Source organism: Schistocerca americana, chromosome 2 (assembly GCF_021461395.2).
Source record: "Schistocerca americana isolate TAMUIC-IGC-003095 chromosome 2, iqSchAmer2.1, whole genome shotgun sequence".
Classification (NCBI taxonomy): domain Eukaryota; kingdom Metazoa; phylum Arthropoda; class Insecta; order Orthoptera; family Acrididae; genus Schistocerca; species Schistocerca americana.
The window spans coordinates 996,204,033-996,224,110 of NC_060120.1; the positions used below are offsets into that span (position 1 = coordinate 996,204,033).

Consider the following 20,078-nt stretch of genomic DNA (forward strand, 5'->3'; position numbering starts at 1 on the left):
ATTCCAAAAGTAGATGAAAAAGCAAACGGAAGCACTTCAGATGACGTGTTTTAGATTAATCTCCTTACAAGGATGAGTTTGTTGAAGAAATTTAAAGAAAAGACTCATCCGAACCTTCCATATCAAAACGAAAAGCGTTCTCAAATAGTACGCCTCTTAATCAAGGAAAGAAACGGAAAAAGTACTCTCCTGCTGAGTAAAAAATTACGTGCTCTGTTGCTTTGTTAAATAAGCCTTTGTGCTCAAAAGACTGTAGACCTACAATGAGTTCGAGGGACAGCGAATAAGACGATGAACAATGTTTGTACTGCTACAACTTCTCCCAAGAAAGTTGGATACGGTATTGCATGTGAGCATCGGACCCACAACTATTACACAAGGATTGGAGATCATAAAGATGAGGCAGTTCACATTTCGTGTGTGGTAAATAGCATAAGATCGTAAAGAACTTAAAACTTAAAAAAAGCTATAAAATTTACAAAATCATGCCTTGAGACACTTTCGTTGTTTGATTACTGAGCATTCCGGATCTATTTATTTTTGTAAGCTTTAAAATCGTATTAATGTTGTTTCCCCATCTTGACCCGTGACACGTCTCTTGAGAGCCCTATGAAAATTAAACTAAACCTATACCAGACGTGAAAATGTAAAGTGTAAGGAAAGTACAAAACTGAGCGCATTTCTGTCGATAAAGAGCATAGGTAAAAAAAAAAACAGATAACTAGAAAACTTACAACTCGTTAATATGATACTTTTTATGTTAAAAATGTTAATAAATATGTATTTTAGTACTAAAGAGGAACTATACAATGTAAAGTCATTCTATGTAATTGTGGGCATCTTATTTCCTTAAGGTTAAAAAGTACTTGGCTCAAAGATGGAATTCTACTTTTGTCTCTGCTGCTGAAGAATTAAGTCGCTTAGCTGCTCAGACACACTATTTAATGTACGTATTTTCTGTTAAAATATACGGTAAAAAGGAAATTTCTCCTGTTCTTATTCAAAACCTCTCCCGCTCTGTGGATCTATTTTAGTGAAAGAGAATTATTTAATGTTAGTTGTGCAGAAGATGGCCCATGACGCTTTCTTTTGTCGGGGGGCCATTGCGTAAATATTGGGCTTCACCTTCAAGCGAAAGTAATAAGCACTTTGAATATTGATCATAATTTTCAAGCATTAATATTTGCAAAGTTCGTTTTATCAGAATTTTTACGGACTTCCGTGGATAGGTTTAATTGCAATAAGCCACAAGGTTTAGGTTTCTTCAGGATATCTTTGAGTTTGCAATTAAATTTATTTCTGTCGTGGAAATTCTAAACTAAAATGAAGTCGGTGTGATACCAGTGAAGTTATTTATAGTGAGTACAAATATTTCGCTTAACAGTAATAGTTTCATTCTACTTCTGATTACCTTTGAGCTAGCCACAAGTTTAGATCGGGTAATTAAACCATTACAAACAAAACTGTACTCAATTTTATTGTTTTTTTTTTATTTTTCCGAAGAAACCCGTCCAAAACTTAGGTTAAAATTAAAACACTTTAACACTGGAGAAGAGAGAGGGACGATATACCCGCATGTGGAGCAAGAAAGGGATATTGTACTTTTTTCTAATAAGGATACATGTATATATAAGAAATTTACAGGTTCCTTTGCATGTATTTCTATAGTTTAATAGTAGAGTAAACAACTTGTAGCTAAAATGTGTTTTTATTTGCTTACTTTTGTCCATTTTGTAAGGGTCTAAAATTACCTTCCCCGTCTTGCCCCGCCTTTCCCTGTTGGGTATGAAAATAATGCTTTCATAACCCGTTTAAATCGCCTTTTACTTTACGTGATTCGATAGCTGATGAAGGTAGAGTCCGAAAACAATGCTTGTTTGTTTACTATGCTGATTCGTACTCGTTACATTTTCAACTTTCAAATCATGCACACTTGCTAGGCCATAAATGTGTCCAATGAGGAAAAAAGCAAGCAAGGCACGTTATCGTGATTTGAGCATTTCAGAAAAGCCCAAAATACCTCAAATACAGAAGAAACCGAACTCCATGAAGGTATACATCCATGCAGAAATGAGCTCTTGTTTTGTTCTTGGACTGACAGTGCGTCAGTGTCATTGTAGTTTACACATTTTCTAGCTCTGAAATCTTACCTATGAAGTATCATTAGGCGTTGACCAGTAACAGCAAAAACCGATTAATTCATTTCTGAAAGTACATTCCAGCAATTTGCAACTTAATAAATTCTACCAGTGGGGAGTTCTGATGATGTTAATGAGCATTAAACTAACGTCTCCTATATTAGTGAAAAAACTTCATTGTGAATAAAGAAATTCTGTCAGTGGCCTAGGCTCTGTTAATTGATATTTTGCTTCAACAAGTGTGTAACTCATGTTTTTACTAATGACGGCCTAACCCCTGTAACATGTACATGCTTTTTAAACAGATCTTTCGAATATATTTTAATAAATTTTTAATTAACAGCTTGTAGTTTCACACCAAATTATTATATCTTTTAACGCTATCGGTTGCCTATTTGCTTCATTTCCCCAAATACTTCTTACCAGAACCTCTCTCTGTTAGTTTTTCAGGGGTAATCCGCTTGATTTTACTTTTGAATTTCATCTTGCGGTTTTCGTAGTATATAAGCCTACACTAAACTAATAAAAATCGTATGATGCCATGCAAATACTGTGATTATTGATTTTTTATCCGCTATACAGCAGGTCAAGTCTGTTAAAATGTACTTGTCGGATAGAATATTGAGCGTAAATTTGAATAACATATATTATGTGTATGTGAAGGGTATACGGGAATAACTATCAAGGTCCATCAAAATTTAAAATTTATTTCATAACGTTATCTCATAGAGTAACGGAAGTACGATGATGTGGCAAGGTTTGTGTTTTGTAAACACGATGAAGGTGCTAAAATTTTGACCTACTTATCAGAGTCCACTCGGTTCTACAGTAGAATTTTCCAGATCCATACCTACTTAGTCTTTCAGCTTCTCCTTTTATATTTCATCTTATACTGCTGCAGCTTCATGTGACAGGCTTTACAATAATACTTGCCCGTCAGTCGCACACTGTAAACGAAGTTAGAATTGTCACGTTGTTTCGTAAAAAAGCAAAGAAAGCCACGAAATTACGCCACATTGTGCATCCGAAGTAGGCTTCAAAAGGAGTTGTTCTCAGTAAGTTGAGCAGAAGCATTCACGTGTTACTGTTACTGGGATTGTGCATAACATTATTTCTTCAGTGAAAAGGAGGCATCAGGAATATCGGGGAATGAACATGAACATTCTAATCATTTACAGAATACAATAACAAGGAAAATAAATGTTTTGGTTCGTATTTCTGTTCCTTAAAAAAAAACTACGAACCATGAGCTACGTTTCAGGCGACGACTGTAACTGCTTACGACAGAAATGTTTACAGAATGTTCTGTTCATAGGAAGTAATAGGTTAATGAAGAAATTCAATGAAAAGGCTTCCGATGATACACAAAACTCACGTGACTGGGCTAATCAGAGTAAATCCTCTGATGCGAAGCTGATAGATAAAAGAAGTCCAGATGAAGCTGCATGTCATACAGGATATTCAGGTATGCATGGCACCATCAACAGACGCTATATTACTCTTTGAAAGTCATTGGGTACTACAGCGAAAGTACATGTGGAGATTACAGACCAAACAAACTTAAAGGAGAAACTGTATCTAAAGGCATCAATACATACAGTTACTGAGGAGCCGCAAATCATATTATAGCACTCAATACAGCGAACAACTGTATTTACCAGAAGAACTAAATATTCGAAAGTTTGTTACATGCAGAGAATAACCCTCCAAAACCTGTACCATACGAGCAATAGCCAGTGATTTTTGTGACTAACTACAACATATATTTTGGGTACCCCAGATCTGACGCACGTTCTGTGTGATAAATTTATTAGAGCCGACTGCTCTCAACTTTATTTACAAATAAACAACAAGGAAGACTGAATCTTAGATACAGACTTTTGAATAAGGTGAAACAACTACTTCAAATGGACTGCATTAGAAGAAAGTAGACAAAATTTCTAGATTAAACGTTCGAACGTTAGAATAGCAGATAACCTGTGACTAAGAAAGCGATCCGTACGGATTGCGGGATGAATCTTCCACTTCCCGATATTTCAGCCAAAGGTAGTATATTATCCCAGGCAGTTATCGGTTTATTTATTCAGTATTAATTTGCTTTCTTCTGGAAAATCTGCACAGCAAAGGACATTAGACTGCAATCATAACAGGGAAGTACATCCACAAACGACGCAAGCTGGCAGTTTTGATCAAACAATTTTCAAGACATGAAATAGTCAGAACATCTGAATGTGATGTTTTATGTCGAATATAGTGGCGGACTTCAGCCTCTTGTTCTTTCTTCGTGCCAACTCCCCTTATTACTACCTCCATTGATATCTGATTGGCTCATAAAAGATCTTTGGAAGGGGCGAAAAGAGGTTTGTAGCTGCTGACGTTTATTATCCATTAGATGTCAAAACGAACTCAACAAGTAACAATTTTTAGTGAATTCAACTAGGTTATATTGCAGATTACGGGTCTAAACCAGATTCGTACTATAATTCTGGATTATAATCATGGAATGAGGTTACAACAAAGGCATCGCATTTAGCTTGTTGGGCGACTCTTAACGTTATGTATCTGTGTCAGGATAAATACTTCTATGAACTTGTGACATTAACACAGTGTATCAAGACATTATAACAAGACGGCCTCGTAAAAACTCGCTATGTAGTTATAGAAAATGTATGGATTGTGAAACAACACATGCTATTGTATTATTTGTTTGTGGAAAGGTAGAAAATCCAGCAACACGATCTCCTTCCATAATTCTAATCCAAACCTTTGCCCACTGTGCTTATTGGCTCGCTCTGTTATACCGTACTGAGCAAAGCTGCTCTCTTAAAGATGATTGAAGTGTTTTTTGACTCTCACTTTGTAACGACAATCCACACAAGATGAATTCCTCCCAAGAAGCCCGTGTCATTTATAACACTTTCTTTTATGGTGTTCAAGCTTCTGTTGGGTCCGATGGGGCCCATCTCCTCATCTCCGAGTAGCACTTGTGTACTTCATCCACAGTCATTCTTTTTACACTCCTGGAAATTGAAATAAGAACACCGTGAATTCATTGTCCCAGGAAGGGGAAACTTTATTGACACATTCCTTGGGTCAGATACATCACATGATCACACTGACAGAACCACAGGCACATAGACACAGGCAACAGAGCATGCACAATGTCGGCACTAGCACAGTGTATATCCACCTTTCGCAGCAATGCAGGCTGCTATTCTCCCATGGAGACGATCGTAGAGATGCTGGATGTAGTCCTGTGGAACGGCTTGCCATGCCATTTCCACCTGGCGCCTCAGTTGGACCAGCGTTCGTGCTGGACGTGCAGACCGCGTGAGACGACGCTTCATCCAGTCCCAAACATGCTCAATGGGGGACAGATCCGGAGATCTTGCTGGCCAGGGTAGTTGACTTACACCTTCTAGAGCACGTTGGGTGGCACGGGATACATGCGGACGTGCATTGTCCTGTTGGAACAGCAAGTTCCCTTGCCGGTCTAGGAATGGTAGAACGATGGGTTCGATGACGGTTTGGATGTACCGTGCACTATTCGGTGTCCCCTCGACGATCACCAGTGGTGTACGGCCAGTGTAGGAGATCGCTCCCCACACCATGATGCCGGGTGTTGGCCCTGTGTGCCTCGGTCGTATGCAGTCCTGATTGTGGCGCTCACCTGCACGGCGCCAAACACGCATACGACCATCATTGGCACCAAGGCAGAAGCGACTCTCATCGCTGAAGACGACACGTCTCCATTCGTCCCTCCATTCACGCCTGTCGCGACACCACTGGAGGCGGGCTGCACGATGTTGGGGCGTGAGCGGAAGACGGCCTAACGGTGTGCGGGACCGTAGCCCAGCTTCATGGAGACGGTTGCGAATGGTCCTCGCCGATACCCCAGGAGCAACAGTGTCCCTAATTTGCTGGGAAGTGGCGGTGCGGTCCCCTACGGCACTGCGTAGGATCCTACGGTCTTGGCGTGCATCCGTGCGTCGCTGCGGTCCGGTCCCAGGTCGACGGGCACGTGCACCTTCCGCCGACCACTGGCGACAACATCGATGTACTGTGGAGACCTCACGCCCCACGTGTTGAGCAATTCGGCGGTACGTCCACCCGGCCTCCCGCATGCCCACTATACGCCCTCGCTCAAAGTCCGTCAACTGCACATACGGTTCACGTCCACGCTGTCGCGGCATGCTACCAGTGTTAAAGACTGCGATGGAGCTCCGTATGCCACGGCAAACTGGCTGACACTGACGGCGGCGGTGCACAAATGCTGCGCAGGTAGCGCCATTCGACGGCCAACACCGCGGTTCCTGGTGTGTCCGCTGTGCCGTGCGTGTGATCATTGCTTGTACAGCCCTCTCGCAGTGTCCGGAGCAAGTATGGTGTGTCTGACACACCGGTGTCAATGTGTTCTTTTTTCCATTTCCAGGAGTGTATAGATCTCAGCCGGCCGCGTTGGCCTGGCGGTTCTAGGCGCTTCATTCCGGAACCGCGCGACTGCTACGGTCACGGGTTCGAATCCTACCTCGGGCATGGATGTGTGTGATGTCCTTAGGTTAGTTAGGTTTTAGTAGTTCTAAGTTCTAGGGGACTGATGGCCCCAGATGTTAAGTCCCATAGTGCTCAGAGCCCTATCAACCATTTTTATACATCCCAATTTGTTTTCTCGCCTACAGGTTTTGTTCTCTGGTGTCCTTACACATGTCTTGCCGTAAGTCCCTTCTTCATGCCTGTGTTTCCCACATGTTATTTCTTTTGGCGATTCGATGCGAACTTCATTGGTTCTTACCATACGTAACCACTCAGTTTTCACTATCTCGCTGAAACATCATATCTCTTACGGATCTTCCTTGATTCTCGGTTATGCCAATATACTGTAATGAAACTTGCAAGTTGAAATCCCAATGGAAGCTACATGTAACACTAGTCTACACGCACGTAATTATATGTAAATCCTGACACGGTTCACAAGGAAGAAATAGTTTACTTGAAACCATGTCTGATACAGTCTAGTGACAGTACCATGTAGAATAAATCTGGGAGATATTATTTCAAAGCAGCGCGAGAATGTAAACACAGGACAGGATTTTTTCTTATGGCATTCCTGTCTAAAATCTGAGTTAATATGAAGGAGTGGAAGAATTAAAAGCTGACATCTGAATGAATTTCATTTATTCATTTTTTTTACAAAAATGGCTGATGATATGAAGGTCAAGAGAAACATGAATGTGTGTTTCAACAGGTTTCTTGTTGTGAGACTCGGTGCAACAGGCAGAGCCTGAAATCTCAGTGATGGTGTCCGATGTACGAAAAGCTGACGTGCGCTCCATGGCCGCCACCTCCGTATCCTCCGTGGCTGCCGAAGGAGGAAGATCCAAATCCACCGTCGAAACCACCGTGGCCGGCGAGAGAAGATCCCCCGAGGCCTCCGAGTCCACCGAAGCCACCAGAGCCGCCGCTGCCGATGATGACGGGAACCGGTTGCTTGACGACCACCGGCTGGGGCACGGGCACGGCGACAGGTCTGGGTACGCTCACGGGGTAAGGCACCGGCTTCTCCACGGGAACTGGGTACGGCTGTGGCACGTGGACCGGGTACGGCCTGTCCACCGGCACGTGGACGGGCACGTTTACTGGGACCGGCACGTTGCGCTCGACGGCCACCGGGTACGGCTGTGGCACCGCCACCGGCACCTCCCTGGTGATGGTCACGGAGGTCACTTGTCCGCCGCCAGCGGCCGCGCCGCCGCCTCCAAAGCCGCCGTCTCCGATTCCGTCCCCGAATCCACCCCCGAAGCCACCACCAACGCCGCCGCCAAAGCCGCCGCCGTGGCCACCGCCGTAACCGAAACCGCCATCTCCTAGACCCAGCAGGCCTCGCTTCTCGTTCTTCTTGGCTCCTTCTTTGTTAGTGGCTGCTTCTTTAGCAATGGACACGGTGCACATCGCCAAAAATACTACGCTAATCTGAAAGGAGAAAGGTGCTTGTATTATTGTTGTGTACATAGTTCCGCGTAGTCAGCGCGTACACAACTTTCCCACTACAGCGCGCCCCGCTAAGCACAACAGCGCAGGCGCATTGCTCGTCCGTCTCCGCACTACGAGATGGCGCTGCCATAGAGACAGATCAAATTCTGCTTCCGCCGATCCGCGTATTAATAAGTAACGCAGTCAATGAGATTACTGCTAACGTAGAACCTTTTCTCCTCGCGGAACACACTCGCGCAGTGATACATGAACGCGCGAGGTGTTATAACGAGTGTAAAGATCTCCGATTAGCAGTCTGCATTTGACTGCACCAGTCTGTACCAGTCTGCCTTAGTCTGTACCAGTCTGTACGAGTTCTACATTTGCCTGTACCAGTCTATAGTCAAGTTTCAGTCTGCGTCTAATAAGACTACCACATTCCTGTACATAGCCATGAAGATAAATGTATAGACACTTTTGTCAAGAATCAGAGATATATGTGAGACTAAGATTAACGTACCAATACCGAAGGAACTTCAGATCGTCAATTGTAAATAGCATCCTGAACCAAGTTAAGTAATTTTTATGCTTGTTATTATTTCAATAAATGCGTGTGAAAATTAATCAAGTTGTGTTTAAAGCTGGTCACCGTCAATCTGCTACTTTAAACGTGCAAGTGGCATTTCTATCGTCTGACCTAACGGCAGAAGATAAACACGCCACGTTAAGACCACGAGCCATATTGCTGACACTCGCCTACTTCGTTAGAGCGACAAGTCAAATAATCTGATGGTGTGTGTACTGAAGGTCTTACAATACGCACACCACAATTATGTACACAAACAGGTGACTGATCAGTGTCATTGCTCATTAAATGTCGGCATTGTAGGTAGATCACGTCATTAATCTACAGTTGCGATACTTTATGGAATTTTTACTACACTATGAGACCTGTATCATACACTACGGAAAATCAATGCTGTACAATGTTCTATGTGAAGCGTGGTACAGTATCAGAAACAGCATTATCTCGGAAAATATGAATCTTTTCAAGGCATCGGCCAGTAATAGTGCTAACCCACAAGAAATGAGTTTGAGTTGTTGCATGTTATATGTTCGTATAAATACAAAAAAAAAGAGAATTATTTGTACAGAGGGGCCAGAAGTATTCTGAAAAACTTACGAGGGTGCTGCAAGGTAGGTTGTACTCGGAAATAATTGTTAAGAAAAAGAAATTCGATATGTTGCGCCGTTTCGGAGTTAATTAGCGTTGAAGTTAGGCAGTCAGGCCGTCGAGCGCGCAGATTCTATCGGCCCGCCAGAGACGGTATAGCCAAACGTGGTGTTCCTTTGGTTTCCTAAGACAGAACAAGGGAGTCATACAAGAAATTGACATGGTGTTGTTATAAGGATCGCATCCGATTCACAGACTGACCAGTCTCACGTGGTTCAAGTGGCTCTGAGCACTATGGGACTTAACTTCTCAGGTCATCAGTCCCATAGAACTTAGAACTACTTAAACCTAACTAACCTAAGGACATCACACACATCCATGCCCGAGGCAGGATTCGAACCTGCGACCGTAGCGGTCGCGCGGTTCCAGACTGTAGCGCCTACAACCGCTCGGCCACTCCGACCGGCTGAGCAGTCTCCCTGCGTTGTGATCTACGCTGTGAAAACAACTGACACTAACTGGCGAGCAGCTTGATACTGCGCGCGCAACGCCATGATTGGCTGACTGCAATGCTAATTAACTCGGAAACGGCGCAATGTATCGAATTTGTTTCCCTTATAGTTATTTCCCGCCACACCCTACGCTACAATACCTTTACAAGCATTTAAACTTGCTTCTGATCATCGTGTATAGACGGCATTTCCTTCTTGTTACCAGCAGGTGGTTCATTCGAAAATACAGCACGTAAGATGATTAGACTAATCCTCACTAAACTGAGGTTACCACTTTCTTCCTCCGACTGGCATGAGTATTTTATCACAGTAAAGTTGCTCTCAGTCCGAAATCAGATTGAAGGTAAGATAATGAAATATATTGGCGAATTCCATAAGCATCGACAGTCCATTTGGCATTTTTTCTGCTGTTTCATCTGCATTTACACACTTTAATATACAGGGTTACTCTAAATGATGGACCCATTTTCTAAAATTCGTACGTATTCAAGTACAAATCAAAATGAACAAGCTTTATGCCAATGAAAAGAGAAAGTTTCAAAGTTTCGGGCGGGCAGGCGGTAATGGTTCCAGAAGCGGCCGGTAGAGTTCGCGCGGCATTTTCCAACAGGATGGAGCTCCACCCTATTGTCACGGTGATGTGCAAGACTTTTTGAATGATCGAACAGGGGACTTGAGGACGTGGCTCTGCACTTCTGGCCAACGAAATCCCCTGATCTCACATCCTGCGACTATTTCTCATGGGGTTATGTGAAGCTTTTTACGTCTCGCATGTACCAGCCACTCTGAACGATCTACGGTACCGGATCACTGCTGCCGTGCGATCAGTAACAACAGACTCCGCGTCGATGTTTTTCGTAAAGCCAACGGTGGCCACATTGAACATTTATCACATTTCCAATTATTAAATAATTATTAAAAACTAATTAATTACAAAACATTAAATTTATTAAACTGATATTAAACAATATGAAAAGAACTTTGAAACTTCCTCTTTTCATTGGTATAAAGCTTGATCATTTTGGATTTGTGCTTGAATAAATACAAAGTTTTGAGAATGGGTCCATCATTTAGAATAACCCCGTATATTCTAATTTGGAGCAAAAATTCCTTTCCAGGAACTGTGTCCATTTTGTGTTGATTCTAGGCACGAGATAAGCACGTTTTCCACGTTTCTTGGCATCTCACGAACAACTTTTCGAGTTAATGTAATTCTTGCGGTTTTCATTTATCTGTAGCGTGCCGTGTTGCTTAAATCACTGGGGTTAATGTCTTCAACCTGTAAGATTCAGTCCTGGCCAACGAGGTTAAAATATGCTAAAACATCAGTATCATAGTGAATGAAAGACATACTAAACTTTCTTATTGTCTTACAACATTTGTTATCGGTTTTCAGTCGTTAGACCAACATCAGATACACAAAAATTATTTGTGCCAATGAAATTGACAAGCTCAAATAATTTTTTTAACTAAACACATCTAGAAATTCTCTCAACTCAATGTCAAAGCTGATAAATATTAACTCGTGTGTCTCTTTTTATATTACACCTTTGAAGGCAATATTAGTTAAAGCTTTACAAAGTCATTAAGACATGGCTGAAGTGACTATCGAAGTAGAGGTACAAATAATCTCAAAGGAAAATAATAGCATGAAATTTAATTGACCAATTTCCATGAGATAATGTAGCCAAAAAGTGGCAGTCCTGTTTCTTTTATAGCTGTTTCCCCTGAAACAGAGTGCATCGGCCAGCAGGAATGCTCCAGTAGTGGTTAGCAAGGGAGCACGTGACCGTGATGTATAAAACCACGCTTCTCCACCTACAGAGCTCGGACCGTCGAATGCTTGTACGTTGTGTCGGTAACACAGTGACATTGCGGTGTAGCTGGAGATTACCCAGGATATTAATGGATAAAATACGATGCCGAAGAGTGTATTAGAAAAGTCTATTTATGAATAAAATATTGGCTCATGATCATCTACAATCCACAAGAGAAATCGGCTAGCAAATTACTAACAAAACAAATTTTTTCCCCGAAAAAAAAAAGTGTTTAGTCACTTTCATTTTCTTTTTCCGTTTTCTCCTATTGATAAAAAGGAATCGAGTCCAAGAACAGAATATCAAGGGGTGTACAACATAGCATACTGATTTCAGTATCTACATCAATAAAATAACCCAAAATTTCAAGCAACTTAAACACGAAGCCAAGATATCTTTATTTTAGTTTCTGTAGACGATTGCTTAACGCTGGGAGAAAATATGACATATATGGAGTCCTACACACGTTGAATCAACAATGTCAGACGTTCCATGTTGAAATTTTAAAAGATTATAGACAAATTTTAGGCAAAAACTTCAGTCCGAACTTTGGGAAAAATAGTTTTGCAACCAAGTTTTTATACAATTATTTCCATAATTTCTTCATGGAGGAGAAACGCAAAACCCAAAGAGGCAGGGAGAAATTATTTAGGAAAGCCTAAGACGTGATGAGAAACAAATTTGTCAGGGAAGAAGTGGCTAACTGTGTAAGTAAAGCAGTGAGGAGGGTCTCATTACCATTGTGTCCTCGAGCTTTTTGATGCATCTACGCCACATAATAAACAAATAAGTAAATGAAAAACTTTGTAGAACTTCTGCTTTCAAGCATGGAGATGTTTAACTTCGCGATCGCAGTCACGATTGTGTTCGCAAAATAACATGCATGCCTACATTCATTTACACTTACCCAGAAGACAGATTCCTATCTTTATTTCTCCTCTTTCGGTATAGTTAGCTCCTGCATCCATAAACGATTCAAGTTATACATAAAAGAGAGTAGGTTCGCTGTGGCTGCATCAGTCTGAGTTTTTTGTAGTTTTGCTAAATGAATTGTTGCTAGAGTTCGCTTGATTTCTTCTCATTGCTTGATAGAATATGGTTCCAAATGAATCATTCTTATTGCAAGGTTGTTGTAAACGGTGGTTAAAGAAGATAAACTGACGAGCGCCGGAACTTGAAGAATAGTTCCATTGTTTGTACTGACAATTTTACATACGGTACAGGCACTATTAACAGCACGATGTTTAGCACAGTACTAAAAGTAGTAGTAGATACATGTGAGAAAAAGTTCCTACACACCTGTGTCTTGAGAATATCTTTATTGTCTCACACGACCACTTGCAGGGGCACGTTACCGCCAACGTCAGGCCCCACACGGCCACAAGAGTATTACAATTCCTTGGCGCATTTATTGTGGCGTCCTTGTTACCAGAACGAGTGGGTCGAGGAGAGACTTGAGGAAAGCTAGCCCACATGTACTAGTAACAAGAACTCTACAATAAACGCGCCAAGGAATTGTAGTACTCTTGTGGCCGTGTTGGGGCCTGAGGATGGCGGTAACGTGCTGCCGAAACTAGTCGTGTGAGATAATGCAGACCTTCTCAAGATACAGCTGTCGTGGTACTTTGTCTCACGTATATCATCAGCTGAAGTCCCTCGTCCATACAATAGGATGGAACTCCATAAAGTAGTAGATAACTTAAGCAAATAAACAAGAATCTAAAAATACTTGCAGTCAAACATGTGACACAGAATGTTCTATGGCATGCCAGTAATTCGCATTACCTTCGTACATTTAATTAGCTAACAGTAGCACCGGAGCCCACTCGTCGTTAGTTGTTCTGGTTATAAGCCTAGTTAGAAAAACAAGGAACCGTAGAGAATGAATTTTCAGTCTGCCGTGGAATGCTGCTTCCTGGCAGGTGAATACTGTGTGCCGGACTGGGATTCTCACGTTTGCAAGGCAGGACATAGAGATTGCCGGGAGTGGAGCTGTAGTGGTCGGTCGTGAGTTGTGCCTGGCCAACCCAGAAGGTAGGTAAGGGTTCTGGGTTCGAGAGGCGGTACGGGGCTACAGTCTTAATCTGCCAGCAAATTTCAAGGATTTGGTGTTGTAAGGTAGGAGGGTGGAGTGATACCTGTTGAATGACCAGAATGCTTACCATATACTACAGCGCTTCGTTTTTCTCGTAAGAGTTTAATGAAATACCATTAAGGATTACTTCAGTTACCATCAGAGCCCGAATCAATTACTCGTTTTTCGTCACGACACGGAATCCTGTTTCGCTCGACTGACTGAACGATCTTTGGTGCGAAGTAATCACGCATTCGAGCAAACTCTTTGAACACGTGCCGTAATTATATTCGAATATGAAAGTACCAAAACGTTATGAGAGCACAAATTTTGTTCGGAAAATCTGGAACGCAAACGTAAATCTCATACCCACAGGATTTTTTAATGGATACGTCATTTAGCAAAACACGATATCCTGAATTCTAAAAGTTATTTGGTGAAATTCTTAAATATGCAGTGTTTATGTTACGTATTGTAACAAAGCAAAAGTCTTAAAACCAGTACAGAAAACTGGAATAGAGATCAATATAAACATCATTACCGCCCTTTTTGTTCCTCATGAAAACCACACACTGCATGTTTTACCGCAATACAGCGAGACCTTCAGAGGTCGTGGTTCAGATTACCGTACACACCGGTACACCTGATACCCAGAAGCACGTCCTCTTGCACTGATGCATGCCTGTATTCGTCGTGGCATACTATCCACAAGTTCATCAAGGCACTGTTGCTCCAGATTGTCCCACCCCTCAACGGCGATTCGGCGTAGATCCCTCAGAGTGATTGGTGGGTCACGCCATTCATAAACGGCAATTTTCAATCTATCCCAGGCATGTTCGATAAGGTTCATATTTGGAGAACGTGCTGGCTGCTCTAGTCGAGCGATGTCGTTATCCTGAGGGAAGTCATTCACAAGACGTGCACGATGATGGCGCGAATTGTCGTACATGAAGATGAATGCCTCGCCAATATGCTGCCGATATGGTTGCACTACCGGTCGGAGGATGGCATTCACGTATTGTACTGCCGTTACGACGCCTTTCATGACCACCAGCGGCGTACGTCCACCCCACATAATGCCACCCCAAAACAGCAGGGAACCTCTACCTTGCTGCACACGCTAGACAAAGTATTCAGCCCGATCTGGTTGCCTCCAAACACATGTCCGACGATTGTCTGGTTGAAGGTATATGCGACTCTCATCGATGAAGGAAACGTGATGCCAATCCTGAGCGGTCTATTCGGCATGTTGTTGGGCCCATCTGTACCGCGCTAAGCGGTGTCATGATTGCAAAGATGGACCTCGCCATGGACGAGTGAAGTTGCGCATCGTGCACCCTATTGCGCACCGTTTGAGTCGTAAAACGACATCCTGTGGCTGCACGAAAAGGATTACTCAACATGGTGGCGTTGCCGCCGGGGTTCCTCCGAATCATAATCCGTAGGTAGCGGTCTTCCACTGCAGAAATAGCCCTTGGGTGGTCTGAGCGAGGCATTTCATCAACAGTTCCTGTCTCTCTGTTATCTCCTCCGTGTCCGAACAACATCGTTTTGGTTCATTCCAAGACGTCTGGTCACTGCCTTTGTTGAATACCCTTCCTGGCACAAAGTAACAATGTGGACGCGACCGAAACGCGGTATTGCCCGTCTAGGCACTGTTTGACTACCTGGTGGAATAACCGGAACTGATCGGGTGTCGAACCCCTTGCGTCTAATAGGTGCTGCTCATGCATGGCTGTTTACATTTTTGGGCGGGTTTAGTGACAGCACTGAACAGTCAAAGGGACTGTGTCTGTGATGCAATATCCACAGTCAACGTCTATCTTCAGAAGTTCTGGGAACCGGGTGATGCAAAACTTTTTTGATGTGTGGATAACATGTTACATACACTTGACTTCCTCAATAAAAATTATGTGATTGATCATACATTACTGCAGTAGTTGTGACTGGATTCAGAAAAATTCCCCTTCATCTTGTGTCCTTTAAATCACATCTTTTGTTTTGAAGCCAATTTCAAATGTATGCATATACAACATCCATCGCACAGCCCACACTTTGATTAGAGTCGAAAGACACATCAAATCTCAAGTGCAATAACGGTATGGTAGGACTAAATTTTAGACATACAGCCTTGGAAATTTTGGCGACTTATCTTGAGTCAGTAATCTCGACAAAGACCAAGTCGCTTTTTTATTATCTAGTTTTCTAGTAACTAGTTTCAGGGATGCCGTCTTCATACCAGAGTCGTATTTCGTTTACACAGTTGACTGGTACTTCAGCGTAGGACACTACTGCATCAACTGATGATGCCTGCAGTGCCACAGCATTATCAGTCTGGTCGACAGACGGCACAGCTGAACATAGTCTTCAGAAGATAAGATAATAAAAACGAAATCACATGGACAGCGTCAAGACGAATTCTGTAATTCTATCTTGTATAGAAGGAAGCAAGGGACTGTGGCTGGTCGATGACTTAAAGAAAACAAATATCCAACTCCGGCAAATGTATGGAATAATTTTGTTACGATACCAGTTTCGGTGGGTTATTTGCGCCATCTTCAGACTGCTATACAAATCGACAAAATCAACAAGAATACAGTAGAATAGAAATCTGTTCTGCAACATCAACATTTGTTTGCATCTCACACATTTTATTTTAACGTCTTTGTGTTTTACATGTCACTTTTTGTCCTGTTTACTAATGCATATGTACTGTAAATTTATTTTAATAGCAACTGATGTTGACTAACAGACTTGTACTCTACTGTAAGCTTCATAATTTTGTCGATTTGTACAGGAACCTAAAGATTGTGCAAATGAGGCATCGAAAGTGGTACCTAAATAAAATTATTCCACGAATTTTCCGCAAGTTTTAAAAATACGGCATGAGAGGTGTATCTAGTAAAGTAGTCTAATACGTCCTTAAATGCATAAAAACCAAAATCTACGATTTTTTATGTCGTCTGTGGAAACAAGACAGCATTTCTTATTACATGCAGTCCATAGAAAAGAAAAGGAAACTGTAATTCTCTTCTCGCAAAACTGGAAAGTACACTTAGATGTTGCAAAGCTAACGATTTTGAAAGGGGTTATCGGTAATAGGAGACCACCATCTAACACGCTAGATACTAAACGATCGGAGAGAGCTTATGCAAACAAGTCAGTTCGCGTCCACTGTGGACACAATGAAGATTGGAGTTCAAAACGTCGGTGTTACAGTACGTACCTGGATCCTCATTGTTGCGTGCTGGATTGGCTGGAGGCAACGAATGACTGACACCTCTCTGGCCACTGGGGCCAGCTTTTATACGGGCTCAGTGTATGTGGAATGTGGGAAAGGACCTCACGAATGTCGACTACCCCGCTTTCTCCGTCTCGCCTGTTGCTCTAAGTGCCTCACTTCACACGGGAACGGCGCTATAACTGAATCTTTTACACGGAAATATTACTTTCTTATTAGTCTCAAAGTGCCAGTTTAGGTTATCGTCGTATCCGGTGGCCAGCAAGGACATTGTTACAAAATACCTTTCCAGTGTTAATGCCTCTTTCACTCCATTTGTGCCAGCAGACTGACTTTGTCTGCACTGCCGCAACACGTTTCATTCTTAGCACTTGCGTTACGAAGTTAAATTAAAGGTACAGAAACGAATGCTTAAAAAAATAACGTTTACAGTTTGAGTAGGTTAGTGCAATGTTCTGCTGGTGACATTACGTTACAGTATGAAATGAGACCGACGTATTTTCTCTTTACGAGCAATATTGTTTAGTTCATAAGAAGAAACAAGAAGAAGTTGTTGAATCACATCATTTTGATCACGCACATAATGTAAAATTAAAATGTGCAGCTGGATGTATCTCTTATCACCTTATCACGAGTGTTTATGGCAAAATTGTCGTGAAACATTGTGCTCACCAATACAAGTACCAGGCGGCTACAATTAAAGTGCAGCTTCTTACTGAAGTCCAGAATGGAGTTAACTATCGTATGGTAGCGAAAGTTGGTGGACATGCTAATGCTTTAATACGGAACCGATTTACGTGGCAAAAAATTAGTTCCAAGTTTGGCCACCAGTTGTAGATCTGGCACTGTGGATGCAAGAAAGACGTTTACAAACGTTTCCCTGCGTAAAGGATTAAGAACAGGAGGTGGGCAGAAAACGTCAAACAAGCGAGAAACGTATAATGCTGATTTTATTATTAACCTCCGCTTACACAGTTTGTTCAATACGTCCACCGGATACGTCGACGAAGTGCTGTACAGCGCCAGATTTGCACCTGGTGGCCAAAATTGGAACTATTTTTTTCCAGCGTAAATCGGTATTAATTCATCAGCATACCTAACAAGTTTCACTGTCATGTGATAATTGCAGCCCACACTGCACCTCCGTGAGTGGCTTCACTTACATTTTAACCACCAAGTATAACATAAACTTCATTGTAAACATGATACTTCGGGGCTTATAACATCCTGAGCTCTTTTTATAATATGGTAGGTCAATTTTACTTGTTTTTGCCTTCCTTCTTAGCAAGAAAAATAATGTTCCCCACATGCCAATGTACTCATTCGCAGTTACGTTGTCAAAAAATTTATGATTTCAATATTTGAACAGTAGAGACAGTAGGTTCAAACGTGATTCGTTTCGTTAGAGCGTTTCCTTTGAATTGTTTACTGATTTTTCAGGGATAATTATGTCCGTACAACAGTGTTGGCACAGTCAACAACGTCGTAATGAGACGTCTCATTGCATGAGAACGAGACATAGGCATAATTTATTACTACACTGTACCTTCCGCAATACTACTACAAACTGAAAATCGCTAAGATAGGTCTACAATGAAACAGTTAACATCGATGTCAACTTGATCGGCCGTAGCTCAACGAAATCACAATCTTGTTCTCAGAGAGAATAATTACTAAAAAAACTCTTTGTGCCAGTTTAGGTCACAAGTGAAGTTTTACAGGGAGCAATGAAAATCATGTCTATAGCAATATCGTAGATGTTCTCACCGGGACCTCAAGGTAGACAGGTAGTTCAAGCAACTATACGATTGTTTAGTAGTATGGTTAGTATACGAACATATTCAATAACAACTGCTTGGCTGTCATTTTAAATAATCAATTTAATGACCGGTTACGTGACGTATAAGCCACATCATCACGTTAAATACGTTAAGTTACAAAAAGAGTTCGCTACAATTGCGGTCGAATATTGGTAACATTCAGTTGTAAGAAATTTACCAAATTGCATACTTGGCGTATCACGATATTGAAGTTCCAGCGCTGATAGAACCGAGCATTCCTTGTCTATGAAAAAATGACGCAGTTAGCGGAATGTCAGATAAGAGGAAATATGGATAGACTCACACTTCACACTTATCTGACAACTCGCTAACTGCGTCATTTAGTCATAGAAAAAGAATGTTCGGTCCTGCCAGCGCCGGAATTTCAGTCATGATTCACCACGTAAGTAATTTGGTCTATTTCTCACTACTGAGCGTAACCAGGGTCGTTACTGCCATTAGACAAGACTAGGCGACCCCCTTGGACGGAAAAATTTATGGAAGAGAAAGGGCGGAAAAAAATTATATCAATCCAAACAGCGAAAGACATGCACGAATGAGGCTAAAAAATGAAAAAAGAAGAAAAACTGAAATGCCGAAAATAAAAAATAAGAAACCAAGTACATTTGTTGTCCTCAATCAGGGGTTAAAGGAATTGAGAAGTAAGAATGAAAATTTGCGTCTGTCCCCAGGAAAGGGGGAATCTTATCAGCTTAGTTTAATCATTAAAAGTACTATAGGTGATTAGCATTGTTGTGTCAATGCATGATGGTGGTCGTGGAGGGAGGGGATGGTATATCTGGGAGACCGAACGTAGTAAATAAAAGAGAGCATTACATTTCTGTTCTCACCTATGGCGGTAAAACTCCTAACAGTGCTACTGAGTATAACTGTAATTCGACCACAACCGTAGCGAATGCTTTTTGCAATTCAACAGATTTAATCTGATTACGTGGCTTCTACGCTACAAAAACGGTCGTTAAATAAATAATTTACAAGAGTATTCAAGTGATTATTATTCGTGATGTTTACTTATGGCTGCTGTTGTCCCTCGTACAAGATAGTGCATGTATTACGCATGCCACATCGACGCCAAAATCGTGAATTTTTTCAAAACTATCGGCAGTGCACTGCACGTTTTTAGTGACGGTACCTTATACATATGAATATATTTTCTGTTTCATGCAACGGTTGAAGTGAAAGGTGTTAGCGTAGAGAGGTAGTACAGTTACTTGCAGAAGTTGGGGAAGGTCTTAAAGATCGACTCGGACCTGATTATCGGCGCGTGAATCCTCCGCCATGCAGCTTTCTCCGGCTGTGAGAGGCAGTGGA

The 20,078-nt window shown here is 41.9% G+C and overlaps 1 protein-coding gene across 1 annotated transcript in view; it reads right to left on the reverse strand.

Annotated features, from left to right (window-relative positions):
• Window positions 1-16,942, reverse strand: part of LOC124594596 (glycine-rich cell wall structural protein 1-like) — a 97,109-nt gene extending 80,167 nt beyond the window's left edge. The window contains exons 1-2 of the mRNA XM_047132969.1: window positions 16,912-16,942; window positions 7,433-8,108 (exon numbers count right to left, since the gene is read on the reverse strand). Of these exons, the coding sequence (XP_046988925.1) occupies window positions 7,433-8,108; window positions 16,912-16,923 (688 nt within the window). The 5' untranslated portion in view covers window positions 16,924-16,942. The remainder of the gene's footprint in view (window positions 1-7,432; window positions 8,109-16,911) is intronic.
• Window positions 16,943-20,078: the final 3,136 nt, after the last annotated feature.